General features: G+C 55.9%; 10 protein-coding genes across 10 annotated transcripts; 2 read left to right on the plus strand and 8 right to left on the minus strand.

The window, feature by feature from the left end:
* Positions 1 to 631: 631 nt before the first annotated feature.
* Positions 632 to 1,884, minus strand: MYCTH_2311371 (uncharacterized protein). Its single transcript, XM_003666521.1, has 3 exons — positions 1,739 to 1,884; positions 1,406 to 1,577; positions 632 to 1,354 (listed from the first exon to the last, which is right to left on the minus strand). The coding sequence occupies exons 1-3, from the start codon at positions 1,841 to 1,843 to the stop codon at positions 846 to 848; spliced, it is 786 nt and encodes a 261-aa protein (XP_003666569.1). The 5' UTR covers positions 1,844 to 1,884; the 3' UTR covers positions 632 to 845.
* Positions 1,885 to 2,838: 954 nt separating this feature from the next.
* MYCTH_2071198 (uncharacterized protein) lies at positions 2,839 to 3,957 on the plus strand (the record flags this gene model as incomplete). Its single annotated transcript, XM_003666522.1, has 1 exon — positions 2,839 to 3,957. The coding sequence occupies one exon, from the start codon at positions 2,839 to 2,841 to the stop codon at positions 3,955 to 3,957; it is 1,119 nt and encodes a 372-aa protein (XP_003666570.1).
* A 650-nt stretch (positions 3,958 to 4,607) lies between these two features.
* Positions 4,608 to 5,723, plus strand: MYCTH_2113259 (uncharacterized protein; the record flags this gene model as incomplete). The annotated part of the gene is made up of 1 exon (XM_003666523.1): positions 4,608 to 5,723. One exon carries the CDS (start codon positions 4,608 to 4,610, stop codon positions 5,721 to 5,723), a length of 1,116 nt encoding a protein of 371 aa, XP_003666571.1.
* Positions 5,724 to 6,590: 867 nt separating this feature from the next.
* Positions 6,591 to 8,117, minus strand: MYCTH_2311373 (uncharacterized protein). The gene is made up of 4 exons (XM_003666524.1): positions 7,891 to 8,117; positions 7,755 to 7,812; positions 7,197 to 7,678; positions 6,591 to 7,082 (listed from the first exon to the last, which is right to left on the minus strand). Exons 1-4 carry the CDS (start codon positions 7,996 to 7,998, stop codon positions 6,615 to 6,617), a joined length of 1,116 nt encoding a protein of 371 aa, XP_003666572.1. The 5' UTR covers positions 7,999 to 8,117; the 3' UTR covers positions 6,591 to 6,614.
* An 886-nt stretch (positions 8,118 to 9,003) lies between these two features.
* MYCTH_2316445 (uncharacterized protein) lies at positions 9,004 to 10,054 on the minus strand. The gene is made up of 3 exons (XM_003666525.1): positions 9,988 to 10,054; positions 9,809 to 9,921; positions 9,004 to 9,746 (listed from the first exon to the last, which is right to left on the minus strand). Exons 1-3 carry the CDS (start codon positions 10,004 to 10,006, stop codon positions 9,462 to 9,464), a joined length of 417 nt encoding a protein of 138 aa, XP_003666573.1. The 5' UTR covers positions 10,007 to 10,054; the 3' UTR covers positions 9,004 to 9,461.
* Positions 10,055 to 10,638: 584 nt separating this feature from the next.
* On the minus strand, positions 10,639 to 13,777 carry MYCTH_2130496 (uncharacterized protein; the record flags this gene model as incomplete). Its single annotated transcript, XM_003666526.1, has 2 exons — positions 10,639 to 13,511; positions 13,621 to 13,777. The coding sequence occupies 2 exons, from the start codon at positions 13,775 to 13,777 to the stop codon at positions 10,639 to 10,641; spliced, it is 3,030 nt and encodes a 1,009-aa protein (XP_003666574.1).
* A 741-nt stretch (positions 13,778 to 14,518) lies between these two features.
* On the minus strand, positions 14,519 to 18,419 carry MYCTH_2311378 (uncharacterized protein). Its single transcript, XM_003666527.1, has 4 exons — positions 18,178 to 18,419; positions 17,763 to 18,116; positions 15,996 to 17,697; positions 14,519 to 15,941 (listed from the first exon to the last, which is right to left on the minus strand). The coding sequence occupies exons 1-4, from the start codon at positions 18,250 to 18,252 to the stop codon at positions 14,833 to 14,835; spliced, it is 3,240 nt and encodes a 1,079-aa protein (XP_003666575.1). The 5' UTR covers positions 18,253 to 18,419; the 3' UTR covers positions 14,519 to 14,832.
* Positions 18,420 to 19,171: 752 nt separating this feature from the next.
* On the minus strand, positions 19,172 to 21,457 carry MYCTH_2311380 (uncharacterized protein; the record flags this gene model as incomplete). The annotated part of the gene is made up of 1 exon (XM_003666528.1): positions 19,172 to 21,457. A coding segment is annotated over exon 1 (1,751 nt), but the record flags the coding sequence as incomplete, so codon positions are not given.
* A 1,024-nt stretch (positions 21,458 to 22,481) lies between these two features.
* Positions 22,482 to 24,431, minus strand: MYCTH_2135849 (uncharacterized protein; the record flags this gene model as incomplete). The annotated part of the gene is made up of 3 exons (XM_003666529.1): positions 22,482 to 23,678; positions 23,911 to 24,004; positions 24,331 to 24,431. The coding sequence occupies 3 exons, from the start codon at positions 24,429 to 24,431 to the stop codon at positions 22,737 to 22,739; spliced, it is 1,137 nt and encodes a 378-aa protein (XP_003666577.1). The 3' UTR covers positions 22,482 to 22,736.
* A 681-nt stretch (positions 24,432 to 25,112) lies between these two features.
* Positions 25,113 to 26,505, minus strand: MYCTH_2071385 (uncharacterized protein; the record flags this gene model as incomplete). The annotated part of the gene is made up of 4 exons (XM_003666530.1): positions 25,113 to 25,561; positions 25,667 to 25,800; positions 25,946 to 25,986; positions 26,053 to 26,505. 4 exons carry the CDS (start codon positions 26,503 to 26,505, stop codon positions 25,113 to 25,115), a joined length of 1,077 nt encoding a protein of 358 aa, XP_003666578.1.
* Between the last annotated feature and the right edge of the window lie 545 nt (positions 26,506 to 27,050).

A 27,050-nucleotide genomic window follows, 5' to 3' on the forward strand; every position in this document is an offset into this window, starting at 1 on the left:
GATGCGGCGATGTGACGATGCGATGCTGGGTATCTCGGAGGTTTCGAGTGCCAGAACACAGACCCTCTTGAGCTTCAAGAGTTTCCCAAAAGTCAACCAGAACAACCGATAATTGGAAAAAAGAAAGACAAACAAGCAGCAAAAGTAGAGAGGTTCAGGTCAAAGCAAAATATGCTGCTGGCATGCTTCTGCAGGGTATCATGAACTCTTCCTGTGCGCTCAAACAGTCGGAGGGAGAGAAGAGCTCGGGATGGGATGGCGGCGAATTTAGCCCTGATTTGAGCCCTGCGTTGGCACTCTGCGAGCCAATTGCCTGTCATTGCGCTGCATCTGTTGTTGATGTTCTGGTTTCCCTGAGCAACGGGGAAGTCGCGACAGGGGTCAACCCAGTTGCCCCTCATTTGGGAAAGCAACAGGCTGCGGGAGCTCCCGTTATCGATAGAGCAGCCCACACCTGGTTCCCACATTAGATCGACGTCAAGCCGATGACGGATTATTTGAGCGGCATTGCTCCTATCAAACTCATCTCCCATACATTCCGAATTCATTCCCTTGGAAGCTTAGTTTGGACTACTATCTCCGGAAAGTAACGTTATCGTCTCGAAAACGTCAGTGGAAGGAAGAAAGAAAAAGGGAGAGAGAGAGAGAAATAAATCTGAGGGACCTCAGCCCTGCAACAGTGCGCGCATTGCCACTGGGTTATGTGTGCCTGCTTTGTACAGATATGCTATTTTCGTAGAGCGCATCTTATTACCACCATCATCACTCCTCCTCATCGCTCTTGCCAAAATACGATGAAAGGGCGGCTGGTGTGCAAGCGCTGCGTAGACGTTAAGTACGCTATGCTATGATGAAACAATCTTGGCTTCCGATTTGGCCGGTCGCTGCCCGAAGATGGTGCTCCCGATGCGTACCTCACTGCTCCCCATAACAATGGCGCCCTCAAAGTCCTCGCTCATGCCCATGCTGAGCTCCAGCTCCCTCTCCAGCCCCAGCTCCTTCGCCACCAGGTCCCTCTGCTCTACCAGCAGCCTAAAATCCTCGTTCTCGTTCTCCGCCGTCGTGGCCACGCTCCGGGCGATGGCACCAATGGTCATCAGGCCCAGCAGATGCAGGTTGGGGCAATCGTTAACGATGGCCCGGCAAAGCGACACGACGTCTTCGCCCGGTGCACACCCGGACTTGGACTCCTCGCCCGAGGTGTTGACCTGGACGTGGACGTTGAGTTTCGGCGTCTCTGGCTCGGCCTTGATCTTCTCGCCTCGGTATTTGTCGAGGAGCTGTGCCTTCTTCACGTTGTCCACGCTAGACACACACCACAAGTTTGGAATCTTGGCGAGCTCCTTACAACGGCCTGGCCGGTAATCAGTATGAGGTCGGACGTATCGAAGGACTTACGACGTACCCGACTGCAGGCCGCCGATAAAGTGCCACTGAATGCTTCTCGGCAGCAGCTCGGCCTTTTGACTCAACTCTTGTGCGTAGTTCTCACCAAAATGTACCTGCCTGAGTGGCGAGTCATGGAGGGCGAGGATGTCGTTGGCAGGCTTGAGCTTGGAGACAGCCACGAGACGGACCTTGAATTGTTGTTAGACACGGAAATTTACTTTTCTCTTTTTTTGTGATATCGGAGAATGAGTGATTATAGATGATGGAGATGATGGTTGTGACGATGATGTCGGTCAAGAATGGGTGGGATGTGCGAGCGAGTCGGCGGATAAACTTAGGGGGGGCTTACTGCACGGCCCTTGGCCACTGCAGCTATTCTCACATTGACGCTCTGAAGCTGTGAGATGAGAGCGGATGCTCTTGCCGGATCAACCTTCATGTCTATCTCGCTCATGGTGATGAGAACGGGCTTCTGATGTAACAACGAGCAGCGTGTGCCTCGTTTGGGCAAGGGTTTGCGGCAGCGGCCCACCGAGCGTCGTCCCTTTGAGCCCCGGCATTTCCATTTTTTGGTGGAGCCTGCTCGGAAGGCCTGGCCAACCCACCGAAGTGGGTCTATCAAGTACTTTGTACAGTACAGTACGTCCGTACAGTACGCAGACGAGCCGAGTACGGGGCTACCTTCCGTAGTGTAATCCGTAATTAATCGCGAAACCGTAGCTGTGGCCCAAGAGGCCAATTGTGTCAGGCCGCCATCTTCTTCCTCAGCAGACTCAGCTCCTCCGTGCCGGGGAAGCAGCCACCCATCAACCACTCACAAACATCATCACCCCCGGGCGACGCTCGCGGGGTGATTTGAGCGCCGCAAACAGCCCGAGATTGGCTCAGCAGGAACCCGGGCAATGCACCCCGATTGGCGCAGATGCCTGCCTGTTCCTCTGCCTCCCCTCCCCTAGACGTTGCAATCCACTGGCTTGGAACCAATCGAGAGAAGTCGATCCAGGGCTATCGGAACTATGTACTCTCTTTCCCCCATCATTCCCGGAACGGACGGTCAGCAATTCAATTCAGCCTCATTCTCACCAAAGCTGGTACTGCCGTACAATTCCTCAGATACCAAAAAAATATCACATTTACAAACACGTACACACCGACGCGCGAGCACACATACCTACACGCGTATGTGTATGCATACATGCGGAACTCCAAAGTTATCCTACACAGTAACAACCGTCTATCTGAGCCTACCTATTCCGTGATTTGGAACCTCACTCCCGCTCTCCAAATACTCCTTTTCCGCGCAATCACCAGCCTGTGACTTGAATACGAGCAGCTCATTCCTCCCCGCTCGGCTTCTCTTAAGCTTAACGCTTCAATCTGTCCCGCTCATACAACCACGTCCACGTGCCAGCTACCGAACAAAAGTCTCGGTCTCCCGTCGGTATCACCATGGGCCCGGAACCGCTGCCGCACCTCCCCTCCGAGATCTGGATGATGATACTCGAGAGCCTGCCCCCTTCCTTCTTCCAGCAAGACATCCGCCGCCTGGCCCTCTCCAAGCGCTGGTATAGCCTCGCCTTCCCCATCTTCTACCCGCGCATCGAGTACACGCCGCGGGTCATCAGCCGGCTGGTGCACCGCAAGTCCAAGTCGCTCGACCGGTCGCGCGCCATGCTGCGCAAGTCGCTGCGCTGCGTCAACATTGTGCTCGACGGGGTGCCCGGCGATGATGCCGAGCTCGTGCGCTTCAACACGCCCGCCAACCTGGCCCGCTTCTGCCTCATGCTGCTCGAGTTCCGCGAGCTCGACGAGGTCCGCTTCGCCGCCCGCTGGCCGAACCGCGCCTGGCCCGCCGACCCCCTGCAGCCCGACTACCTGTGCATCCGCACGCTCGAGCCCTACCTCAGCCTGCTGACGCACGTCACCGCCCTGGACCTGGACCTGTGCGGCACCGACATCGTCGCCTGCCCCGGTCCCGGTCCCGGCCACGGCTACGGCTATGGCCACGGACACGGCCACGGCCACGGCCACGGCGATGGCGCCGCCGCCACCCCGGTGCACTTCTGCGAGCACGTGCGCCCCCTGCTGTCGCGCCTCCGCGCCCTGCGCCTGCGCATGCGGAGCATCTGCCACACCGCCCTCGTCCCGCTCGACGGCCGCCCCGTCACCCTGCGGGAGCTGAGGCTGAGCCTGTACCTCGGCCGGGTGTCGGAGAACAACCCGAAGCTCAACTCGAGCAGGACCTGCCGGCGCGCGGGGGGCTCGCGCGAGCGGACCGTGCCCATGAACGAGATGCGCGCCGCCATGAGGGCCTTGATCGTCGACATGGCCCCGTCCGCCCGGGCCGAGATGGTCCACTTGGCCCCGACCGGCGAGATCCACGTCTGGGACGCGGGAACCGACCGCTGCTCCCGCGACCCGTCCGAGAAGCCGATGCGGTTCCCCCTCTGCTTCGAGGCCACGCACTCGCGGGTCTGCTTCTCGGCGCACGCCGATGACTTGGCATCTGGCGATCACGCCGGTGTTGGTGGAGTGCTCACGTCCAGCTCGGACGACATGTCCAACTGAGTTGTTGGGTAGGAGAAGAGGCGAAAAAAAGGGGGGAGGGGGAGGAGAAGGGTAAGAGAGAGAGGTTTACCCCGAGAACCCAAGGACTAAAGGTGGCTGGTGGGCGGAGCGGGAGTGAAGATGGCTGACCTGGTTATGTCCCAGACTGGCAATGGGTTCGTCTAGCGTCTTGTTGGAGTGTTTGGTTGTCCATGTCGTTGTTTCGCTTTTCGTACTTGATACCCTCGGCGGCGGCGGCGGCGGCGGCGGCTGCTGCGACTGCTGCTAAGCTTGGACAAGAGCGGGACTCTTGTATATATACGAGTTCTGAAAGAGAAAATGCATCGGCCAAAAAGGCGCCGATTGCTTGGACTGAGCAAGGTTTCGCATCGGCTCCTTCCTGTTCAGATTAAACCACGGAGCTAAGGCTCGCCAAGATCTTTGTATCACTCCAAGTTTACGGTTGTTCTTGATACGCGAGACTTCCATCTCCTCCTCTACCAAGTACTTCTGCACAGGATTTGCGAAGCTTTCGAAGTTCACACGCAGAGCGACCCATTCATGGATCTCATCTGCCCAGGTTTGCCGCTGGCGAATAGCACAACTAATCCAGTTCGATTTTCAATTTCCCAGAACTCTCGAGAGAAGGATCATATGCGCTTTTGTCCAGAATGAGCACAGTTGGTCCGACCCGGCCTCAAGAAGAGGCAACTCCCAGGCAGGTCGAATCGAGGGGCGTCAAGAAAGGATCTACTAGTCCCCAAGAATATCTCTTAGAGCGATTTCCATCCGTCAGACGAGCCGCCCCGACGTATCAAGGCAGCGCACCCGTTGGGCGCCGGGCCAACACACTGCGACCCGCGTTGAGGAAGCTTTGCGAAGGCGAGCAGCATCCAAACACGCGTCCATACCAGCGCCCATACCAGCGTCCAAACCAGGCCGGCCGAAGACAAGTTCAAGAGTCAGGTGGGATCTCTCACCATGCCGGCAGCAGTGCTGGCCCCGACACAGCTCACAACCACAACTCGGCCGTGACGGGGCTGGGGTTGGAGGTTATTGAGGTACTACTATCCCAGGTCGCGAACCACAACTCGGCCGTGACGGGGCTGGGGTCGGAGGTTATTGAGGTACTATCCCGGTTCGCGCAGAACAGAGATGCTCGCAGATGGGAGACGGGCGCCAACGGTCGCCCAAACGCGGCCTCACGTGGTTTTCTTCACCAACTCCGTACTCAGAGACAACGCCGAGGACCCTTACGCCCCTGTATGGGCAGCTCTCACACCAACCGCCGGGGAGGAAACGCACGCCGCACCACCCGCACGCTCAACGAGAGCAAGGCCCCCGGCATTCATCACGACCCTGAAGGCGGCAGCTCGAACTCACCCGCAACCCAAGCGCCCCTGCCTCTTCCCACGCCAGCCCTAATCTTTGACGAGACAACCAACCCCAATCTACTTCGCACTTTAAGGCCTGCTACTGATCCCGGACTTCGCACCGGCAACAACAACAATGATAACAACAATGACAACGACGACGACGACGCCGACGACGCCGACGGACTACAGGCCCCCTTCGCACTGCGAGCCGACAACCTCTCCAGCGTTCTCGCCGACCGGGCCGCGCCTGCTGGCCTCCGGTACGCGTCGATGCGGCTTGCCCTCGTCACTGAGACGCTTGAAATCGAGACGCCCGGGACCGGGGTGGCGCGCGTCACCCACCGGGGGGATGGCCTCCAGGGGGCACCGCTGCGGCTGCTGCCGGAATCGCGTCGGGAGCTCAACGGGTGACCAATCCGCTCATGTCCTTTTGGGCTCCGGCAACCTGGGAACGGGGAACCGGGAACGGGGAACGGGGAACGGGAACGGTAGATGGGGAGTTAAAAGGTACCCGCTCTTCACCGGTGTCCCTGTGCTACTTCATGCTCACTACCTGTTCAAACCCAGCTTCTTGAACCTCCCGATGGTTTCCCTCTTCTCGCTTCTCACGATGATTTTTTTTCTTCAATTTTTCTGCTATTCGCCGAGTTGCTTCTCAGGGCCGGTTTTGGAAGTGGGAGTCTGGGCTTGCGCATCCGCCACGCTAAGACAATCTTCTACTTCGCCATGAAACCGCATCAGGCCGCCGCCGATGACGGTCGATTCTCGGGACGGTTAGATAGTGGATACCGGTTGAGAAACGATGAGCTAACTTCTTGTGATCGAGAGGGGTTACACGACGTTGGCTGCTCTTTAACAATCAGGTACAGAGCAGCTTTCATGACTTTCATCATCCACTTAGCAGTCAGTTGCTCTCGACGCGGTGGGCGATGCCTTCTTACCTCTCCACAATTTCAAAAGCATTCATCATAAGCTACCAAAAGTTGTCCAGCCGCAGCTGCCGCCTACATAGGTAATAGGTATCTTACAGTACTAAGCAACCGTCTGTGTTGTTGTGCCTTGTTCCTCACAATGCATGCCATGAATACCCGTCTTTACTCCCGGCTTTCTAGTACGCCCCAACGCCGCCGCTCCGTACACCCACCACCCACCAACACACACACGCGCGCGAGTGCGGGCGTGTACACGCTACGCTCGCTCGGTCACTCCCACACCCACACACTGACTCACTCTAAACCATCCACGCGTGAGTGAACTACCCTTCCCTCCCCCCTCCCCCCTTCCCCACCGCTACCGACGACCCTACCGCTGCTGTGGCGGCACGGGCGCAGGTGGCAGATTCCGGATCTGCTTGATCAAGAACTCGCGCTCGTCGATGAACTGCTCGTCCTCGGTGCGGTCCTCGAGGAAGTGCGACAGGAAGTGCAGCAGCTTGTCCCGGTTCATAATCAGGATCTTCTGCACGGGCACCGACTTGTGTGGGTTGGCCACAAACACCTTGAACACGTGGAAGCCCTCGTACTGCACCATCTTGCGGTCGTCGCGCAGCAGGTTCATGCAGATCTTGAGGTGCTCGCCTCGGTCCACGTAGGCCGTCATGATGTTGTAGTTGGACCGGTCCAGCAGGATCTCGCCCAGCAGCTTGATCGACTGACGCTTGGTGACGTAGCTGTTGGACTGCACCAGCACGTTGTTGTACCGATCAAAGAAGAGATCGAAGTTGGCGGCCAGATACCGAGGGACCAGCTCTTTGTGCTTGGTGATGAGTTCCTAGCAAGAACGTCAGCTCCAACGGGGTTTTCTTTTGTTCTTCCTTCTCCAGAGCCGAGGGGGTCGAGTTGAGCCCTGGCAAGCGCGAAAGGGGTGCGAAAGCGGTTGGCTTACCCTGAATGTGGTAAACGCATCCGCGCTCACTTCGAACGAGCTCTTGTCGATCCAGTCGAAAAATTTCCAAAAGACTCCCCTCCCGCTCTGCGTCCGGTCCGGGTTGATCCCCCCTATTCCCCTGGCGCTCGACCCTTCTTCATCGCCGTCGTCGTACAGGATTATCGCCGCGGCCGCCTCGTTCTTCAGCACCTCCCTCAGCACTGTCCCCGCCGGCGTAGCGCTCTCCTTGTGATCGTAACCCCTGCACAATTCCACAAGCACCTGTGGTCGCCTCTCGACGACGTAGGCCAGAGCGAGCGGCTCCGGTTTCTGCGGCCCCGTCGGCGGGCGGAAGCGGAAGACGTAGGAGAAGATGACCTGAGTGTCCTTTCGCGACTCGAACGGAAAGCGGTGGAGATGGACGGCAAGGAGGTAGAGGAGGTCTTCTTCAATCATGGCCGTCACCAATTGGTAGATCTGCTCCGTGTTTGGCTCGGTCTCTGCTGGCCGGTTAGCTTGCTTGCTTGTGCCGTCCGTATGTGCTTCGAGCGCGCTTCGCGCGGGACTGGAACGCACCATGTGTGCCTTGCAGGACCTGCTTCATCTGCGCGAGCACCTTTGCAAGCTCCTCGGCCTGGCAGGACAGCAGTCAGTGCATTGTTTCCCAAGGGGACACCCCTGGCAGCGCCATCGTGCTGGATCTTTTCTTTACCTTGGCGGCCCCTTGCGGTCCCTCCAATTTGGTGACATCTTCTCTTGCCTGTCTGACGAGGTCTGTGGTGTTTGTCCGTGTGCGCGTTCTCCCAAAGAAGAACGACATCTTGTCGGGTAGTGTATCGATGTCGCGGCGGGGTCGACGAGGGGTTTGGCGATCACTGCAGCTCCAACTTAACGTGCCGAAGCGAACGGAGGGGAATGGCGCGAGTTGCTTTCCCAAAGGCGGTCCGGTATGCCAGCGCCAGTGGCCCTTGGCGGCGAAGCTCCGAGTGCCGAAGCAAAATCAACAGATGCCGGCCTCGAATTCCTCTAGAACAACAAGTGGCAAGGACACTGGGCGCTTATCGAAGGTTATGGTACCTGCCAAGGGAGGCAGACCGCGTCAAGCCCAATGTTGCAGAACAGCGGAGACCAGAGGAAGCCCATTGCCGCCCCAGGGAAGGTGCATGCACTGTTAGCGCATCCCTGGCAACCACTCAGTGGTATGTACATACTCTGCCCCTGCACCAACCAAAACAAAGTAAACCACCACCCATCATCATCATGGCCGTGGGGAACCCCACTGAGAGTGCAGAATAGTAGAATCTAAGAACTTCCACACAGGATCTCGCGCTTGGTGAAAATTTTGAGACATAGTCCTTCCCTGACCCCCGCCATCGTCGTTACTCCCGTTCTTCTCGGTTGTATATACGAAATAGCCAGTCGCACATCGTCAACAGGTTGTCAACACAACGACAGGTGGCCCTTCTGACGGTCGGAGAGCTCTACCGAGCTTTGAATATCTATTGGCAGCTACGTCATGATACATCCATTCACGGGCACCCCTGTAAGGAGGGCGGACTTCGCCAGGCAAAACCTGGCTCGTCGGTTCTACGCGCGTAAACGCGTTGGTTGTTCGTCTTGTTCCTCGCCATCAAACCTCCACTCTCATCGAAAAATCTCCGTGGAAGTCTGCAGACGAGAGCAACTGGGAACTGGTGATTTCCCGTGCTGGGTTTACTCTCCGCCAGTCGTATACCTCGAAAACCATCGGACTAGTGGTCAACGCGGAGATATCCTAGCGGCTGCTGTACCTACCTTTTGCAGGCATCGCCTAAGCGATTGAAGACAGTCCCCGCCACGCTGCCAGGTCATCGCTAACGACCAAATGCTTACAAGGCGTGCGGTACCGATATGCCTGCGAATGTCAGTACTTTTAATACACATGGTCACCAAAGTCAACGACGGTCTAAGGCCTCTGTGATCTTTGAGAGGCATGGGCTTCGGGAAAAACCTCCCATGGAGCATTTCACAGTGCGCGCGACGCGACGAGCATTGTGAAATGGCCATTGAGAACAATGTCTCGATTCGTCGACTCTGATCTAGCTTTTGGGGTCCACCCCCATGCTGTCGTGGTTAACAGCGCCCAACGTATGCAACCGAAACAAGAATCCGCATAGACGCCAGTCTCGACCGGATAAACCCTCGACGACGAGTGTTCGGGTATTTCTCTTCGTCGCAACAGAACCGAGTTGTTCCTTTTTGTCGTCAAATTTTCATCATCCCTCCAAGGCGGGCTGAGGCTATTTAAGCCTTGCTCTTGCCCTTGGACTTGGCAGCCTGCTCACGGCCGGCCTTGATGCGGGCCAGGATATTCTCACGGTCCTTGTCGAGCTTGAGCTTGGTGATAACGACATTGCTGGGATGGATGCCGACGGGCACGCTCTGGCCGGTGGCCTTCTCCCGGGTGACACGCTCGACGTGGATGACGTATTTGAGACGGTAGACCGAGGTGACCTTGCCCTCCTTGTCCTTGTTGATGCCGCGGACAATCTGGACCTCGTCATCCTTGCGGATGGGGATGCTCCGGACCTGCGAGGGGGTCTCGTTAGTGGACTTTGTTGTGGGCACGGTGCGGGAGAATCGCGACATACGTTGTACTTCTCACGGAGCTCCTTGCTGAGAGGGGCGCTCATGATGTTGCGGCGGACGCTCGAAGGCGCGGTGAAGTGCGCCTTGCGAGACTTGCGCCTCGAGGACGAAACGTCTACGAATGTATTGTTAGTTATCGAATTGCTGTGTATTAATAACCCTATTCTCGGCTGTAACTTACTTGCGCGGACCTTGGCCATTGTGATGGATTGTGCCGACGGGGGACAAGGACTTGACTGTTGATCGCCGTGATCTTGAAGAGCAAAGCAAAAATCAAATCGTGGTTTCTGTGGGTTTTGGGAAATTTGGTGCGCCCTGGCAGAATTAGCTTACCGCCTGCCAGTTTGGTATTGGCGGGGAGGGGACAGCCAAAGTTTCGCTAACAATTTTCGCAAGTTAGGACGAGATTAATCCGTACGCCGCAGCAGTAATCTGTCCTCCGGACTCCGTCCAGTACGGAGACGCAGTTAATGAGCCTTAGTAGGAGGTAACAAGACCCCTCCGGTTTCGATTATTGTTCGTCGATTTGGAACAGTCACCTACCAAGTCGTAGAACAGGGTAATCCATCCAGACCATCATCTTAGGAGAGATATAAAGCCACATAGGGCCCGGTCTCTGCATTTCTCGAAGCATCAATCCAACAACACGCCTGTCAATGCTTGGGTATATCCAACGACGCCCAAAAACCAATGCAGCGCAATGCGAAATCCCCAGTCCTAACGCCGATAGCTATGCTTGAAGCGAAACCCCCTTCCATGCAGCCTCCAATCCCGATATTTTTCCCCAATGCTAACCAGAACCCCATCCTACTGAACCAACAAGCGGAAGACATCATCTATACAAGTCCTCAGCCGAATCCTCGTTGATGTCGGCGAAACCCACCCTGGCTTTCAAGGCCGAAGCACCATATTGTCGTCTCAGCTCCCTTTCGTAGGGCGAAGGCAAGATCGCCGAAGGCGTCGACGTTGGACGATAACCCAAGACCCGTGTGCTCCCTGTCCATTTCGTCGGTGTACTCATAACACCAGGGTCATCCGGGTCGGGCATCAGAGGTTCATCGTCGAACTCGGGCATGGGTCCGAGGGACGAAACAGAGTCGCGTGGGCGGAGAGTAGCCAGCTGACTTGCTGTGTAGAAGCCTGTTGTGGCTGTAGATGGCCGAGCCAGTTGCTGCCGGACGCTGCGCCGAGCCGAGAGAGTGCTCAGGCGGAGATCATTGCGTGCTGCTGCTTCAGGCACCGCTTTTTGTTGCCATTCAGCGAGAATCCGGCGGCAAACGCGCCGTTCATTCTTCTCCTGCAGTGTGGCAGCCATGTGACGCTTGCTCTCATTTTGCAGATTCTGAAACTCCCACTTCTCCCAGCAACGCTTCCGGGTCTGCTCTGCGTCGTATTCGATGGCGTCTTGCATATTCTCCTTCGCTTCCTGGAGCTGCGCTTGCCACTTCACACAGTAGACTTCGACTTCAGCGTCGGCGGCAATCTGTTGAATACCCTCCGCTCTTTTCGCCGCTTGATTCCATAGATCCAGACACTCGTTGAGATCCTCCCGTTTGTAGTGGAGGTTTGTCTGCCGTGCGTCGTGTTGAGCATCGAGGGCATCCACAGTGGCGTCTAACCACTTGCCAAGACACTCTTGTGCCAGTTCAACTTTGTATTTCCGTCGAAACTGACGTAGCGAGGTCATCATTCGCTCCCTCCGCGCCGTTTCAGCTACCGCTGGCCACTTCTCCAGCACGGCAGAGACGATGGATCTGGCCCTGTGCTTCTCCGCTCGTTTCCAGTAGAACCCGTCACGGGCTTGGCTCTGTTGGCACCTTTCCCGCCAATGGTCGATGCACGGCCGGGTTGTGCGGTAGAGATTCACAAGGTTGGCATTTTGCCGGTGCTTCCACATCTGGTCGGTTCCTTCGATCCAAGTGTCAAGCACCTCGGTTTGGGTATAATATGCGTCGACGTAATCAGCCTCTTCTTCATGTCGTTCTCGCTCGCCGCGGGCTTGCCGGGCGGCGGCGAACAGTGTGTTGAGGGTCTGCCGTTTGTTTCTTGTCTCCAAATGCCCCTTGTACCAAGCAAGCTTCTCCTCGAGAGCCCAGTGCTCGAGAACCGCGGCCTTCATTTCAAGCTCGTCGCGCTCTAGAAAAAGTTTCAGCCTCATCTCCCGCTCCCAATGGTCGACTGGCTCTGTAAGCAGGAAAGCGTCGGCAACTGCGGTGTCACGCTTCACCTTTCGCAGGGCTATGCTTAGTGCTTCTAGCACCCGGCGCTTCAGGGCTTGCTCCTCTTTAGCGTTGTGCTGCTTCAACAAGGCCGAGAGCCTAGCTTGCTCCTGCCAATAATCCAGATCTCTTCGACAACCCTGGACAAGCCACTGCCGCGTACATTCGTAGGCATTGTACTGTTGGATGTCGACCTCTTCGAGCCAGATGTTAACCGCCTCATCGAGCACGAGTCTCTCGTCCAATGCCACAGCCACCTGGTATTCATCTTGGATCTCGCACGCCTTGTTGACCCAGATGCTGAGGCAGTGGCTAGCAAGACCAACAGCGTAGAACTCATCTGCAGCACGCTCTTTTGTTTCTTGCCACAATGTGTGGAAGCTCCGCTTACAGAGTTCCTGCTGGTGCCATTGCACGGCAACTTCTCGGCGAACCTCGTGATGCAGGGCGACTTGGCTCCATTTCTGGAGAACATTGTTTAGGATGAAGTTCTTGACCTTGGTCTGGTCTTTGATGTGCTGTGCGTGCCAGCCCTCAAATGTCCGCTTCCTCACTAGATGCCTCCGTGCTACTGCCGTCCGGTCGAGCTCTTCTTGCGCTCGCTCCTGCCATTCGGCCAACACGGTGTGGATCGTGAAGATCTCATACACTCTGGTGGCTCGTCTCTCCATCCTTTCAACGTATGCCTCGTGTTCCGCAGCCCTTTCGGCCTCGAGCCTCAGCTGTTCCGCCGCCGCCGCTTCTTCGTTCCAAATATCGAGCACCTCGCCAAGTAGATCATTGTTATCATACTCGACGGCGATAGACATTAGCTCGTCGTTGACTCGCTTCGTTTGGAAAGTAGTTGCACGCCAGATGCTTAAAACATCCTGGACGAGTTCTCGTTCCTCCTGCATCTTCAGCTGTTGCAACTTCCGCTCAAGGACGCCGGCATCCACGTCAACCACAGGAAGGGATCCTGCGCCAGGCTGTATGGGCAGCTGAAATGGTCGAGATCCAGGTCCAGATCGAAGTCGAGATGCCGTGAAGGGTTCAACGGCGGAAAGGATCCGAGCTTCGTCATGACCGTTCTCTGGTCGGCCAGGGTCTCTTCCACCGTCTCGTTGATCTGCATAAGTCTCGCGTGAAGGTTCGAAATCCTGGTTGCTATTCGTGTGCAAATCGCTTGTATTTGTGTAACTCAGCGCAAATGAGGCGCGGGAGTCGGGTCTTGCCGGAGGGCTACTCGGGACAAATTCAAGTTGGATGCCAAGTCCCCCTAGGACAGCACGAAACTTATCGCTGAGTGTGTTCCCAGATCGCTGCCCTCCGATCTTAAAGATGAGCCGGGCGATATGAGGCGGCGTGTTCTCGGGATCAAGGCCATGTCGGGGAAGGACGTCTTCGGCGGCAAGGAACAAAGCATTGGTCGGAAGACGCTCGCGCTCCGGGAGGGTTGGGTACAGGGATTCTCCGAGGGTGACGATCTCGTGAACCAGTGCAATATCTAAGGGACGGACAGGTCAGCTGCCGCCTACCCAGAAGGACGCGTCGCGGCCTCAAGAGCGCGACGATTACGGGGGAAGGTAGGGCGTGACGAGGAACGTATGACTTACCCTCGTCAGAGTACGACTCATGGCGACCACTGATGTAGTGAAACACAGAAGAGATAGTAGAATCGGGCTGAGGAGGAGGAGAATCGGCATCATGGTCAGAAGAAGCATGATGGTTGGCAGCGCCATGATGAGGACGAGAAGGAGGTTCGTGTTGCATATCAACGTATCGGGAAGGTAGCTCTGGAGCATGGTATTTCTCGGAGCTAGAAAGCAAGCTTGGCTGATTGCTGCAGTAGAGTTCAAGTATGTCTGAATGCAAAGAGCTACGCAGGCGCGAGCAGATTTGAGTGTTTGATCATAAAGTAAGTGCAATCGAACGCGTCACAGCTAGCGAGACCAAAATCCTGACTCGGAGAGAAGCTTTGCTGAGGCAAGAGAAGCTGAGCTGTAACCAATCGATTTGCAGTTTGCGAACTGGAAGTTGCAAGGTGCAGGTAACGGGAGACAGGAACAATGGACGTGTCGAGTGTGTCGCGTAAAGCAGAACCGGGCGGGGCACGCGATTTTGGGAAGTCCGGTTGCTCTGTCCTGTGGCTGGGAGCCGCGACTTAAGTGGGGCACACGATCCGTACGGATTACAGTGCTGGCTCTCGTGTGGCTGGGACCATTGACACTGTGTGAACGCAACATCCGCAAACATCCAAACTTGCAAGTTCTTCATCTCAAATCACTGATCACTGGGCTGCCTGCAGGCTGGCACGTCGCAACAAAGGCGGCTTCATTACACCATTTGGCCCCTATTCTCTTGAAGAGAGAAAACCCTATATCAACTGTCTCAAAATGCGACCAAAAGTTCGCCCCATCCAGCGGTTCGCCCAAGCAGTTTCTAAGTGCTCTGCTGAGGTAAAGCCCATGGTGTTCGCTTAAGAAATTGCTTTTCGTTCTGACGAGACCTCAGGCTGCTGTATATGGCCAATGTGTTTTTGCAGATTATAATTCGGTCCACAAAGATAAGTGCGTCAAAGAATTCATGAAGCTCAAGGATTGCTATTTGGTACGATTTTCGGGTCCCTTTTTGCTCCAGCAAGTAGCAAACCGATCCTCTTACATTGAAGCAGGCCGCCGCGAAGGGGAAAAAGTGACGACCATGGTTTAGATTACACAGCAAGTAATCACACTCAATTCTATTTTGCTGCATGCTTAGCTCATGAACCGATAAGCATAGCGGCTGTTCAACAATGAATCATTTGTTTCATCAGCCGGCGTAACGCTCTACAACTTCAACAGCCGCAAAAGGAAGGTCGCCTTGCCCACTTCCTGTTCCTCTTCCGCAATGAGACCCTCCTCCTTCTTGTCCGAAACTTGGCCGTCGACATGCGTCGCCTCGTGCTTATCTAGTGCCCTCCGCAGCGCCTTCAAAATGGTCGGCTTATGCGTCTCAAACACCTTCTCGATGCCGGTCTGCTCCGGGTCAGACAGGACCTGGTACTCCATCTTGACGTCGTCCGTTGGCTGTAAGCCCGCCTTCTTCCGTAGCCGCTGAACCCGGTTGATGATCTCACGGGCAAGACCCTCCTCGGCTAAACCAGGGTAGATCTCGACATCAAGGATCGTGAGAACATCATTGTCCGTGTTGGTTTCGAGGTTCTTGGAGGAGTCGTCCTCCTTGAGCCCACGCTTGACAACCAGATCACCTTCAGTAAGAGTGATGCCGTCGACAACAAGCTTGCCGGTGGTGGCATAGCCATGAGCTTCCTCACTTGTGACGTTGGGAAGAGCCTTCTTGACACGGGCCATATCCTTCTTGAGCTTCTTGCCAAGCACTGGCCAGTCCGCCGTAACACTGTACTGCACCCCATATTTGGCCTCGTCCGAGGTCAAAACCAGATCGCGAACATTCAGCTCCTCGGCGATATAACCTTGAAGCGATCCCACGTCCTCCAGATACTGAGGATCATGGTGAATGACAATAAGGGTTTTCAACGGCTGCTTGAGGCCGATATTTCGCTTCTCGCGGGAGTACCGCGCCAGTTCGATGACCTTCTGCATCCGCTGCACTCGCCGTTCAATTTCAGCATTGAAAAGCTCCTGCCGCACTTCCGGGAAGGGCAGGAAGTGGACGCTTCTGGGATCCGGGCCCCGGAGGTGTTCGGGAATATGAGGGAGCAATCGTAGGTAAATATTGTCCGTGAGGAAGGGCGTGAAGGGCGCGAGGCCGCGGCAGAGAGTAAAGAGCACCTCGAACAGGGTGTTCAACGCGTGGAGGGTGTCGTTGAGACCGTTCTCACCCTTGAGACGCTTGCGGTTGAATCGGATGTACCAGTTCGTCGTGTTGTCGATCAGTTCAAGAAGCTTCGGCACGACCGTGTACAAACGGTAAGCTACGATACCTGTCAGCATCCACAAAGCTCACACGACTCCTGGTCTTGACTCACCCGCCATCTCCTCATTGACGAACTTGAGCAAGCTCTGACAGCTAGCCAAAATCCACTTATCCATCACGTTGGTATTCGACGACTCCATGCTCGGGTCGAACACGTAATCGACATTCTCCATCTTCTTGAGCAAGGCAATCTGGCCTTCAAAGAACTTGTAACTGTTCCACAGGGGGAGGAGAACCTTAGCAACAACCTCCTTGACACCCGACTCCTTGAATCGGAGAGGCTCTCCGCGCACCACGGGCGAGTTGATGAGGTACAGACGGAGCGCATCAGACCCGTACTTGGCCATGATGAGGTTCGGATCTGGGTAGTTCTTGAGGCGCTTCGACATCTTCTTGCCATCCTCTGCTAGCACGATGCCATTGACGACACAGTTTTTGAAGGGTGAAACACCGAAGAGGTGCGTGCCGAGAACCAACAGAGTGTAGAACCAGCCCCTCGTCTGATCGAGGCCCTCGGCGATGAAGTCGCCAGGGAAGGACTTCGCAAACTGCTCTTGATTTTCGAAAGGATAGTGCTTGCTGGCGTATGGCATGCTTCCAGACTCAAACCAGCAGTCGAACACTTCTTCTACCCGCCTCAGAGTGCCCTTGCCTTGCTTGCTAGGGATGGTGATGTGGTCGATCTTGTCGCGGTGGAGGTCGGTAATCTCACCCTCGTAGCCGCTGAGCTCCTTGAGCTCGGCGATACTTCCCACGCATACACGCTCCTCTAGGTCGTCGCTCACCCAGAGTGGGATGGGGGTACCCCAATACCGGTTCCGGGACACGTTCCAGTCGCGCGCATTGGAAATCCAGCTAGCGAAGCGCTTGTCCTTGACGAATGACGGGACCCAGTGGGAGCCCTCAATGTTCTTAAGCATTTGAGGGATGATCTCAGGAATGCGCACGAACCAGGATGGCACCGCCTTGTAGATCAGGGGCGTGTCGGAGCGGTAGCACATTGGATACGAGTGCTTGAATTGTGACTCCACGACCAGCCTACCAGAGTTCTTCAGGTGCTTGATGATGTGCTTGTCGGCCTCCTTGACGTGCATGCCCGCAAAGTCTGACACCTTGCTGGTGAACCGGCCGGCATCATCCACCGGATCGGGAGGTGGGCGTTTCTCGGTCACGATGCCGTTTTCAACAGCAACGTTGTAATCGTCTTCACCGAACGCCGGGGCTTGGTGGACAATGCCGGTACCACTGTCGTCGGTGACGTACGTCGCGTTGAGTAGCTTGAACGCGACATCTTTGTACTCTTCGTAAAAGTAGTTGAACGGTGGCTGGTACTTCCATCCAAGCATCTCTTTGCCCTTGAACTTCTGAAGCACCTTGAACTTGGCCTTCTTGGGATCTTTGTATAGGGTCCCAAGGAGCTTCTCCAGCAAGATGTAGTTCTTCCCCGACTTTTCGTCGTGGATCTTGATGTACTCAAAGTCCGGGTGAGCTGCTAGGGCCAGGTGGGATGGCAGCGTCCACGGGGTGGTCGTCCAAGCGAGAAAGCTCGTTTCGGGATCATCATTGAGGGGGAAGGAGACGACAATTGCCGGGTCGGTTACGTCTTGGTAGTTCTGGTTGGCCTCGAAGTTGCTCAGGGCAGTCGTGAGGGCCGTAGAGTAGGGCATCACGCGGTACCCTTGATACACCTGGCCCTTGTCAAAGATCTGCTTGAACACCCACCACTCGGATTCCATGAATGTCCGGTCCATGGTCTACGCGATTGTCAGGCTCGTGTTGCGATGTCAAGCTCCATCTCTTCCTGGCAGGGGCAACGCACCTTGTAGTCGTTATCAAAGTCAATCCAGCGACCCAGGCGTTCAATCGTGTGCCTCCATTCCTCACGGTACCTCATCACAATAGCCCGACACTCGGCGTTGTACTTTTCCAAGCCCAACTCCATGACGGCAGCCTTGCCCGAAATGCCAAGCTTCTTGTCGATTTCGTGCTCGATAGGTAGGCCATGGGTGTCCCAGCCGAAACGGCGCTCGACGTGGTAGCCCTTCATGGACCAGTACCTCGGGATAATGTCCTTGATGGTCGAGGCGAGCAAATGGCCGTAATGGGGGAGGCCAGTCGCGAAGGGCGGTCCATCGAAAAAGGTGTAATTCGGGTTCCCTTTAGAGAGCTCGACCTGGGTTCAGAAGTCAGCACTCCGCATGCGACTGAATCACCGGTATAGGATATATGCGCACCTGTCGCTCAAAGGCTTTGATCTCGCGCCATCTGGCGATGATGGCCTCCTCCTCCTTCGGAAAGTCGATCGACATGCTGGGCAACCCACACCGAGGTCCTCTTGAACAAGAAGGGGCACCGAGATGTTACTGTCGCGTCTGGGTTCCCGGAAACGGAGAGTTCTCGGGTATACGTTTGGCAGGAGTTGGGCTGGACTTTGACTCACTCGTCACCCCTGCCGAGTAATAAATTTCAGTTTGTGATTCAGCCTCCAGTGCCTGGGGTATGCCAGATGGAGGGGTAGCGGGGTAGTTGGGCGGTAATGTTACGCCCCGCCGTCCGAAACCATAATCCCGGCTCACCGCCTTGGTGCACAGATACCTGAGGTATGGTAAGGTACATACCAGCAGTATCTGTATGTAACGGATCTAGTGTAATGAAAACATGCCTCTGTATTTCTCGTCAGCATGGCGTACGATGTTTCTGAAATTTCACATTTCGCTCCCGAAACTGTTACAGCCCCACTGGCAATCTGTTAAGCTCCTGATGTAAAACCGCGAGAGGCCGCGCTAGGCACAGGGGGATTGAGCGTTACAGACTCGGGGCCGCACGGGCTTCGCCGTGACATTGGCAGTTCGCTCAGTCGCTCCTTGACTTTCAATCTCGCATGGACTCAGATCAGTGACTGTGCGCTGCGTACGGAAGACACAGCGGCCTAACAACTAAAGATTACGGCAGTGATTTCAGACCAGATATGAGGATATCGTTGTGTGTGTACGGATTAATGCGTACGGAATATATATGGGCTTTAGGACGCAATGGAAGGATATCAAGCACGGCGCCGTATTTGAGGAGATCAGTGGCGGAAATGCAGAACCAGGTTTCGGGAGAAACACACTAATTATCTATTGGAAATTGCTGTTACTGCCACGGCCGGGTTGGAGCGAAGCACAGAATGCACGCATGACGAGCCAATGGGTTTCCCAAAGCCCTGAACATGAAGCCAGAAGCGTCCAGGGCCGCAAGACTCCGACGCAGAGCAACTCGGAAGAGAAGAGCCTAGATTGCATTCCTATCCATAAATGGGTATCCTTAACAACATGGCCATCCGTTCGTTACATCGGTCATCATATATATCATAAGGGAAAGCATCGGTTGTCCGTAGCATCGAGCCCGCCCAACGCCCACCCAACAAGGATATCGCAGGACACCAGGCCCCTGATTCCGCCCGCCACGCACCCACAGTCACGTACCAGCCCGCTGAGAGCAATATCTCATCGTAACTGCCACGGCCATCGCCACATCCCATTACTCATATGCCCACGGCAAATCCCGGTCCCTCACCGTAATGCATGTCAGATAACCAATACCCCCGGCTCCAGCACCGTGAACCATCTCCAACTCCAATCCGCTCCCCATCAACGGCCGGACAACCTCCCGGGCCATCGCTTTAAGCTCATCGATCCGCTTCTCGAATTTGCGGAGGTTGTCCCGGGTATAGAGCTCCGGAGTGAGCTTCAAGAATCGCTTGCACTCGTCGTGTCCGAGGTATCCTTTTCCCGAGCCGCCGGGCCCTACGCCCCCACCGAGAAGGCGGTATGTGCGTCCTAGCGACGCGAGCGACGGTGTCGCCGGCGGTAACGCGGCTTGCATGTTGTTGCTAGCGTTGGCCCCGCTACCGCCTCCCCCGCCGTGGTCCCCCGACGGGCCATTTATCGCGCTACCGCCGCTTCCGCTGCCGCTGCTTCCAAGCCTGGCTCTTTGGCCCGATGTGTTACGGGCGCTGCTGCCGCCGCCTCTCGGGCGCTCGGGGGCCGGTGGCATTGGGGGGCTGGTGTTTTCCGCTAGCCACTGGCGGAATAAACTGACGGCTAGCCAATCGAGGTAACTGTTGGCCGGGGTGACGCGCTCGCCGGAGCGGGTGGTCAGTGTGAGGCGGAAGAGGCGGGCCTCGACGCGGCTGACCGTCTCCTCGAGCTCGTCGACCTTGTCCTCGATGATGTCAATGACGCTCTCGGGGAGCGCCGCGCGGATGGAGCGTTCGCCGGCTGGCCACTGGCCAACAACGTGGATTAGGGCTTCTTGAAAGATCACCTTGGACCGGGCGAGGTAGCCGAGGCGGAGGTAGCTGATGGGGTATTTTGCTATTTGCTTCCACAAGCGGGATTGGAACTGCAGCATGTGATGGTCGACGCGGGGCCCGACGACGGCCAGGGCATCGTACTGGTCAGCGAGGTGGAGCAGCGACTTGCACTGGACGTAGCCGTCGGCAATGTTGACTGCATCGAGCACGGGCGGGTAATTGTACATGATGCGGAAAAGGTTATCGTAGTCTCGTAACAGATCCTCCTCCTCCGGGGTAGGTGGTGGTAGAGAAGAAGCGTGTGTTGCGGAAAGGCTCAAGTTGGCGACGGACCGGAAGAAGGAATGCGACGCTGACTTGCGATGGGAGGGTCGGTTCGAGGAGTGACTCGACGAAGAACCACCGAATAACGAGTTGGCTACCGGCGGCGGATTGTCGATCTCCTCTTTCTGCACCAACATTGGAATGTCGTTGTCGTCCGACCCGTAGTCCAACTCATACCTCCACCTCTTCTTAGGTTGCGACAAGGCCAACGAGCCAGGTCTGCTGCCTCCGTCGCTGCTTTCCCCCCGGTCTGTCTCTATCCGCGCCAGTTCTCCGCCATCTGCGTTTCCCGCCTCGATCGCCCCAACTGTCCCCGGTGCTGGCAGCTCTGGTACCGCTTGCGCACGTGACCATTCATTGCTTGTGCTGGCCTCAAAAAAGCCAGAGCAACGGGTAAGGATATGCCGATGGAGCAAGTAGCGATTTTCATGCCCGCTGGGTACGCGCACAATAATCTCGACGTCGCCGGTCTGACTGAATATCGGAAACTCATTCTGAGGTACGTAGGACGTGCCGCCGGCGTGCGAGCGATTGTACCGCCGTGATCGTGAGGAGCTGTGTAACCCCGTTCCCCGGCCGCTGGAACTGGTCCCGATGACTGAAGAGGGCCCCCGCACCATCAATGAGGTCACTCCGTCGCCGTGATGCGACACCATGGATGCGTGTAATCGGGTATCGCACCCGTTATAGACTGGTGACTCGACTGTGCTCGTTTCTCTTCAGACTCCCTCGTCGTCGCAGAGGGCTCAATGTTGCGCCTGGCTGCCTCCCCCAAGTTGCCGGCTCGTGGCTGGCACGCGCAGTCTGACAGCTGGCGATTGATTGGCAGGCTGAGGGTCGCGTGCGAAGAGGGGTCAACACATCTCATTCAAAACAACTTTCCGCAGAAAGGGGAGAGAAAAAAGATAATAAAAATAAAAAAGGAAAAAAAAAAATGGCCAAGGCCGGAATATTATGTGACGATTTCAACAAAGACGATCTAGAAAGATGGAGACAAAGCTTTTGAAAAGTTTCCGATTCTAGTTCGAAGAGAAAGAAACTCGAGGCTGTGACTCGGGTGAGGCTCGTCCCAGCCGTTCACGGCGGACGGAAAGCGACTCGCTAAATCCGTCCACTTTGATTTTTGCCACCCGACAGGAGCTTGGGAGACGAAAGGGCGTTTGTTGTCTCCCCTGTCAACAGCGATTGGCGACGGAGGCCTCGGTCTGCGTTGCAAGAGGATTGGGCCTTTGGCGAACCACCATAGGCGGGTGTGGTGGGAAAGCGGGGGAGTCAAAGGTGAAACGGAAGGGGAAGGCTGACGCTCATTGTCCAAAAAGGAGTGACAAAGACGAGGACACCCAAGGCCAAAACACCGTGGAAGCAGGCGTTAACCGATCCTGCATGTCATTCCCTAGCGTCGGTCGCGTGCAAACTTTGGAGCGCGTCCTGTCCACAGACGCGGGTTATCTTTGGGTTTTCGTGTAACGGGTGCCGGATTGCCCTTTGTGCTAGCATCGATTGGCTCTCCCCGCTCAATCTGCTACTATCGCTTCCGGCAAGAATTGACCATGAGGTCTTTGAGACCCGAACGCCACATAGTAAGATTGTGTCGTGATTCCACCTCAAATTACGGAGTACTCTTCCATAACTACCTATTATTGTCTACGCAAAGAAAAGAAATTTATTTTTGGGAAATGAACCGGGCGAAAATGGAGGCTGAATGCTTGTTACGCAGTAGATCAAGGGCAAGCAACTCCTGGCGGCTGGCAGCAGGCGTCATTGAGAGGGATCGAGTCGACGAGACTGCGCAAGATGCCTTGGAAAGACCAGTCGCATTTCTCATCACAATCAGCCGGCATGGCCAATCCTCCAATGGCCCTGTAAACTCGGAGTGAGACTTCTTGAGGCGCACAGCAGACTTTGCGATGCCAGATTGAGAATGCAACGAATCACTTATTGTTTCTACTCATACACTAACTACCCTTGAGCAATTGCTGCTTAATCCCGAATGATGAAATACCGTGGGGGCCCGGGCTACCCATCGCCCAAAGAGCCCTTTGGCCCAAGAGGAACCGAACCCAACCGTTGCCGACGCTGCCAATTCAACGCCATACCGAGCACTGATTGCTCAACCAAATCTCGCAAGAACAAAACCCTTCCCGAAACGCCAAAACTCAAACCTCAAGTCGTCTAGCTCATGTCGATATCAGCCGACGTGGTAGACGCGATCGAATCGAGGGATCTGGCCGATGCGGAGGCATTCATAATTTCGAGTCCGTCAAATACGGGCGGCGAAACCTTGAGATTGTCGAGAGCGCCTTCTGAAGTCGTGCTGACGAGCCGGCCCTGGCGAAGGTTCTCCGCGAACAAGAAGTATCCTTCAGTTGCTTCGACGAGATACGACTGGAGGCCGCGGCTTTCCAGGAGGATCTTGGCGTTGGTGACGGGATAATGATTCTCGATGAAGCGGGCCCAACCACGAGCGGCGGCTTGAATGTGTTCGTTGTCGCTGATCCGGCTCCAGCCAATGCCGAGGTGCAGAGTAAAATCGTCGACGATTGGTTGCGCAAGTGAATCCGAAGATGCGGTCACTGGGTTGATGGCTTCGCGAGTGGGGCTAGAGCGGCAACCGGAAAGCATACCATCAGAGCTGATGGACGTCGTCGTCATGTCAAGCCGTTGCGACTTGTGGCTCCTCAGAGAGGGCCGCGACTGCGCCAATTGTTGTTGCGCAAGAAGAGCCGCTTCTGTCTTACGTGCTTCTTCCGCGGCAACCCGTTCTTCGAGCCAAGTTCCAGACTGGTTGCTCGCGTCGGCGACGTAGCCAGCCGACTTCTTGATGAGCGTCATGCCGGGGCCGTAGACCCATTCATCCTCCCGTTCTTTGACTGGCAGCTCAACCAACTTCTCTGGAGGGTCGAGGTTGACGGATGCCTCATCTCTGGACCGTTTACGGCCGGCAGCCGTGCAGGTGCGGACTAGTTGGGGGCGCCACGACGCCGGTTGACTCAAGGGCAGAATTTGGTGCTGCAGGAAGGACTTGTCGAGCGAGACCGGATGGGCAGTCTGTGCCGGTATGGCAAGAACCGGCGACGAAGCGTAGACACGATCGAACGACGGCATCTTGACGACCTGCTGGAGATTAGATAAGTAGAAGGGGTTATCAGATGCGAGAAGCAGTAGTGGTTAGCTCAAAAACCGCAGGCGCTAAAAGAATGTACAAGTGAAGCTGGTGTAGACGGCGTGGTGGGTCAAGGAATAACAAGGCCGGGCAATTGAAGTGTCGAGTGGCCGGATACTGAAAAGGAATTGGCCAAGGAAATGGGCGGGGGATGATCGAGACTGGTTTTTTTGGTGCGCTGACGCCGGCGAGATGCGATAGAGAGAGCGATGTCGGCGCGTTGGGAGGGCGAGGCGACGACTTGGCGCGCAAACGGGTCGTGTAAGCCGCGGATGGCCTCGGCGGTGGTGTTAGTGAACAACCGTTGTGCGAGTCGAAGGCGTGGAGTGGATGGATAGCCTCAAAGTAGGGATGTGTGGGAGTGAGGTGGAGGAGGAAAGAAGGGGAAGAATGGGAAGAGGGGAGGGCTGCAGAAGAAAGCGAGGCAGAAGCAGAAGACCAGCACACGAGAACCTAGAACCTGCAAGATCCGGGCGAGGTGGACAAAAAGACATCGGGAGCCCTGGAGCTGTGGGTGCCGGCATAGAGAGCATTCTGTTACATCTAATTGGCTGGTTTCAATAGTGGGTCAAAGCCCCACAAACTCACTTTCAATTCGCCAACCGATCCTGCAGTGGTTTGAGCGCGGCGGAAGATGGCAGGGGCCCGTAAGTGGTTAGATCGGCTTGTTCCCCCCCGGTTGTCAGCCTCTCGCCCCGCTCCATCTTTCCAGCGCTACACAGTACGGATTACACTACACACCACAACCTGCCATTACCTTTTCGGTAAAGTGCACACAAAGTACCTCGGTACTGTGTAGTGTTACTAGGGTACGGATTATGTGCATTCTCCGACCAACTACGGAGAAACTACGGAATCCTAGTCATTCGTGCGTTCTTTGGAGCTGCTCCTCCACCCAGGCGTCATGGTCCGTGCTGTGCCGCCCAGGCTACGGAGTCCTGCTGTTAGATCCACCAATCTGTTCCCATTATCCGTATTCCTTGCCTTGGTTGCCGCACCCTGGACTGCACAGACTCCTTCTATTCACCCAATCGGTCTCAGCGCAGCCAGCCTTCCGTTCAATCAGCAGGCTCGAAAACAGCGCCTCCCTCGCATGCGCACTTGGACGGTTCCACGTCCTGACTCACTCTCCTGCCCGGCTGGGACATGGCCCGGTCTTACTTTGCGCGCGTGGACACGCGCGACATACGCACACAGTGGAAAAGCTTCTTGCGTCCGATGGCGGCATAGGGAGCATCAATGAGCGACCTAAGTTCTACGCCCCTAAGGACTACCTAAGCTACTGTACGACACGACATTCCTAATGCTACTTGTAAGTTTCGAGGTTGGCTAGCCCGCGACGCCTTCCTCATGTTCCTGGGCGTTCCAAATCACCGACGGAATGCTCATCCCGTGCTGCTGGGCCTGGGCCGGAGAGCGCCTCCCCATCTTTGCGTCATGTCTTCGGCCATCTCCTGGCCCAACTCTGCATCGTCCCTGTTTTCCACGCTGCCATACAGACCCCTGAAACCCGGGCTCTGGAGTCCCAGTGGGCTCGGCTCCCTTCTCCGTCCAAAATATCTCCGAGACCAAGTTGTTGTCCGGGCCCAGAGCATGTGTGGGGATGTACGCCGAACTGGAGCCGTGTAGTGCGCTTGCAGCTGGCTCTGATGCCGAGCTTCAAGCAGGTGTTGTGGCGTCTGGGGTTGAGATGAAGCGGGTAGGGAGTCATTGTAAACCCGGAGTCGCCCTGGAGTTCTCATCACGAGCACCGGTGACGAAACGTCGGACCGACTTTCCTGGGCGCCAGAGTCAGTTACGTCGGCTCGGAGACTCCGGTCAAAATCTTGGCTACCTCGTTTCCTCCAGGTTTAGAACTCCCGACCGATCTTACCCAGTCCTAATACAAAGTCAACGACTTATACGAAGTACTCGTAGTGTCGCGGTGTTTTGGCTGAACATACGCAGGCAGAGCTTGGCGAAGGGGTCAGGGGGGTCGTGAATGATTCTGACCGCATCCCATGCTGTTGTGTAGATTGGCCAGCGGCATCTCTCCTTGCGTCCGTCCCATCTGAGAGGAGACAGGCCTGTTCCCTCGTTTAGCCAACAATAATAAGCCCAGAAACCTCGTTATTCAACACCCACATGGCCGTCAGGCGTCGATTGGGAGGGAGTCGTTATGGTCGGTGATTCGGGATCCGAACACCACGCTGCCCATGATCCAGAGTCGCGGGTGGACGCAGCACGGCTCCGTTCGGTTCTTGATCCATCATTGGTTGACTCCCGCTGCGGACATCCAAGCGGGTCCCTGGAGCCAATTGCTCCGCCTATATCAATATTTACTACCGCAGTCGCGGCGGGGGGCACGCTACGTTTTGGCCGCAGGCAGAGCTGACGCGTCCAGACTGAGCCTCGCTGCTGGTTTCTCCTGGTCTTCGAAGAGCTTGTCTGGCTGCTGCATGCGTTGGGCGACGACGAGGTGTTTCCCTCGGCTCCCATACCAGCCGGTAGAGGAAGTGGGAGGTCAGCTGTCAAGGGGCGGATTCGGCTGTATGGAGGGGAAGGAGAAATGTATCCTGCGCTATCGTACGCCTCTGGTGTCCTATCGTATTTAAAGGTGCGTGATGACGAGGATTTTGACTCCTTCACCAAGTGTGTTGTCTCCGGATCGGTCGGGGCCAAGGTAACACAGGCATCATCGTTATCATATTCGAGAAACCTACGGAATCGACGGCGGTGGACGACCTCAGTGATGTCTGCGTGAGTCAGAAAGATAACGGTTGGCCTGGGTCGCAACATGAAAGCAGTGCCCAACGTTGGGCGTCGGGCTGGTCGTGGAATCGGCGAACTGTTGAGGACTGAGACAATCAGATGGCGAAAATACACTCAACTCGGACCCCTTAGGTTGGGAATGGCTCTGCGCCGGCATGAAGGGAAGATCGAGCCCAAGAAAAAGGCAACAAAGAAGGACCAGCTGTACCAAAATACGTATTAGTAAGGTGTATGCCGACGGAAAAATGAGTCAAGGGAAGGAGCAAGGGAATGACGAGACCTTTTCTCCTTTGACATGGCATCGCAATTGCCCGCGCGGAAATGGAGTAAAGGCGGTGCTCCTCAGCTTACCACGAGGTGCACCACCTTTGGATCGATTAGCAATGCCAAACTATTGCTTTCCTTCATCCTGTGGCCTTACCATTCAATACTAACAGTGTAGTAGGCATCAGATCGAGTCCCAACCTCGCAACTTTCTCTGGAATTCTATCTTGACCAATTGTTTCGCATGGAACTACCCGGTTGATATGACTTTTGAGATGCAACTGAAGATGACACTTCTTCAGTTGCAT

Source organism: Thermothelomyces thermophilus, chromosome 7 (genome assembly GCF_000226095.1).
Source record: "Thermothelomyces thermophilus ATCC 42464 chromosome 7, complete sequence".
In the NCBI taxonomy this organism is placed as follows: domain Eukaryota; kingdom Fungi; phylum Ascomycota; class Sordariomycetes; order Sordariales; family Chaetomiaceae; genus Thermothelomyces; species Thermothelomyces thermophilus.

Excerpts from the sequence above, each read along its gene's own strand:
- MYCTH_2311378 (XM_003666527.1), bottom strand. The coding sequence starts at position 18,252 with ATGTCGATCGACTTTCCGAAGGAGGAGGAGGCCATCATCGCCAGATGG. Across the intron at positions 17,698-17,762 it reads ACTTTGATAACGACTACAAG|ACCATGGACCGGACATTCAT; the intron begins GTGCGTTGCCCC and ends ACAATCGCGTAG. Across the intron at positions 15,942-15,995 it reads CGTCAATGAGGAGATGGCGG|CTTACCGTTTGTACACGGTC; the intron begins GTGAGTCAAGAC and ends CAGGTATCGTAG.
- MYCTH_2316445 (XM_003666525.1), bottom strand. Across the intron at positions 9,747-9,808 it reads AGCTCCGTGAGAAGTACAAC|GTCCGGAGCATCCCCATCCG; the intron begins GTATGTCGCGAT and ends ACCCCCTCGCAG.
- MYCTH_2311373 (XM_003666524.1), bottom strand. The coding sequence starts at position 7,998 with ATGTCGTTCTTCTTTGGGAGAACGCGCACACGGACAAACACCACAGAC. Across the intron at positions 7,679-7,754 it reads GGTCCTGCAAGGCACACATG|AGACCGAGCCAAACACGGAG; the intron begins GTGCGTTCCAGT and ends ACCGGCCAGCAG. Across the intron at positions 7,083-7,196 it reads ATGCGTTTACCACATTCAGG|GAACTCATCACCAAGCACAA; the intron begins GTAAGCCAACCG and ends CGTTCTTGCTAG.
- MYCTH_2311371 (XM_003666521.1), bottom strand. The coding sequence starts at position 1,843 with ATGAGCGAGATAGACATGAAGGTTGATCCGGCAAGAGCATCCGCTCTC. Across the intron at positions 1,578-1,738 it reads CAGTGGCCAAGGGCCGTGCA|GTCCGTCTCGTGGCTGTCTC; the intron begins GTAAGCCCCCCC and ends CAACAATTCAAG. Across the intron at positions 1,355-1,405 it reads TATCGGCGGCCTGCAGTCGG|GCCGTTGTAAGGAGCTCGCC; the intron begins GTACGTCGTAAG and ends ATTACCGGCCAG.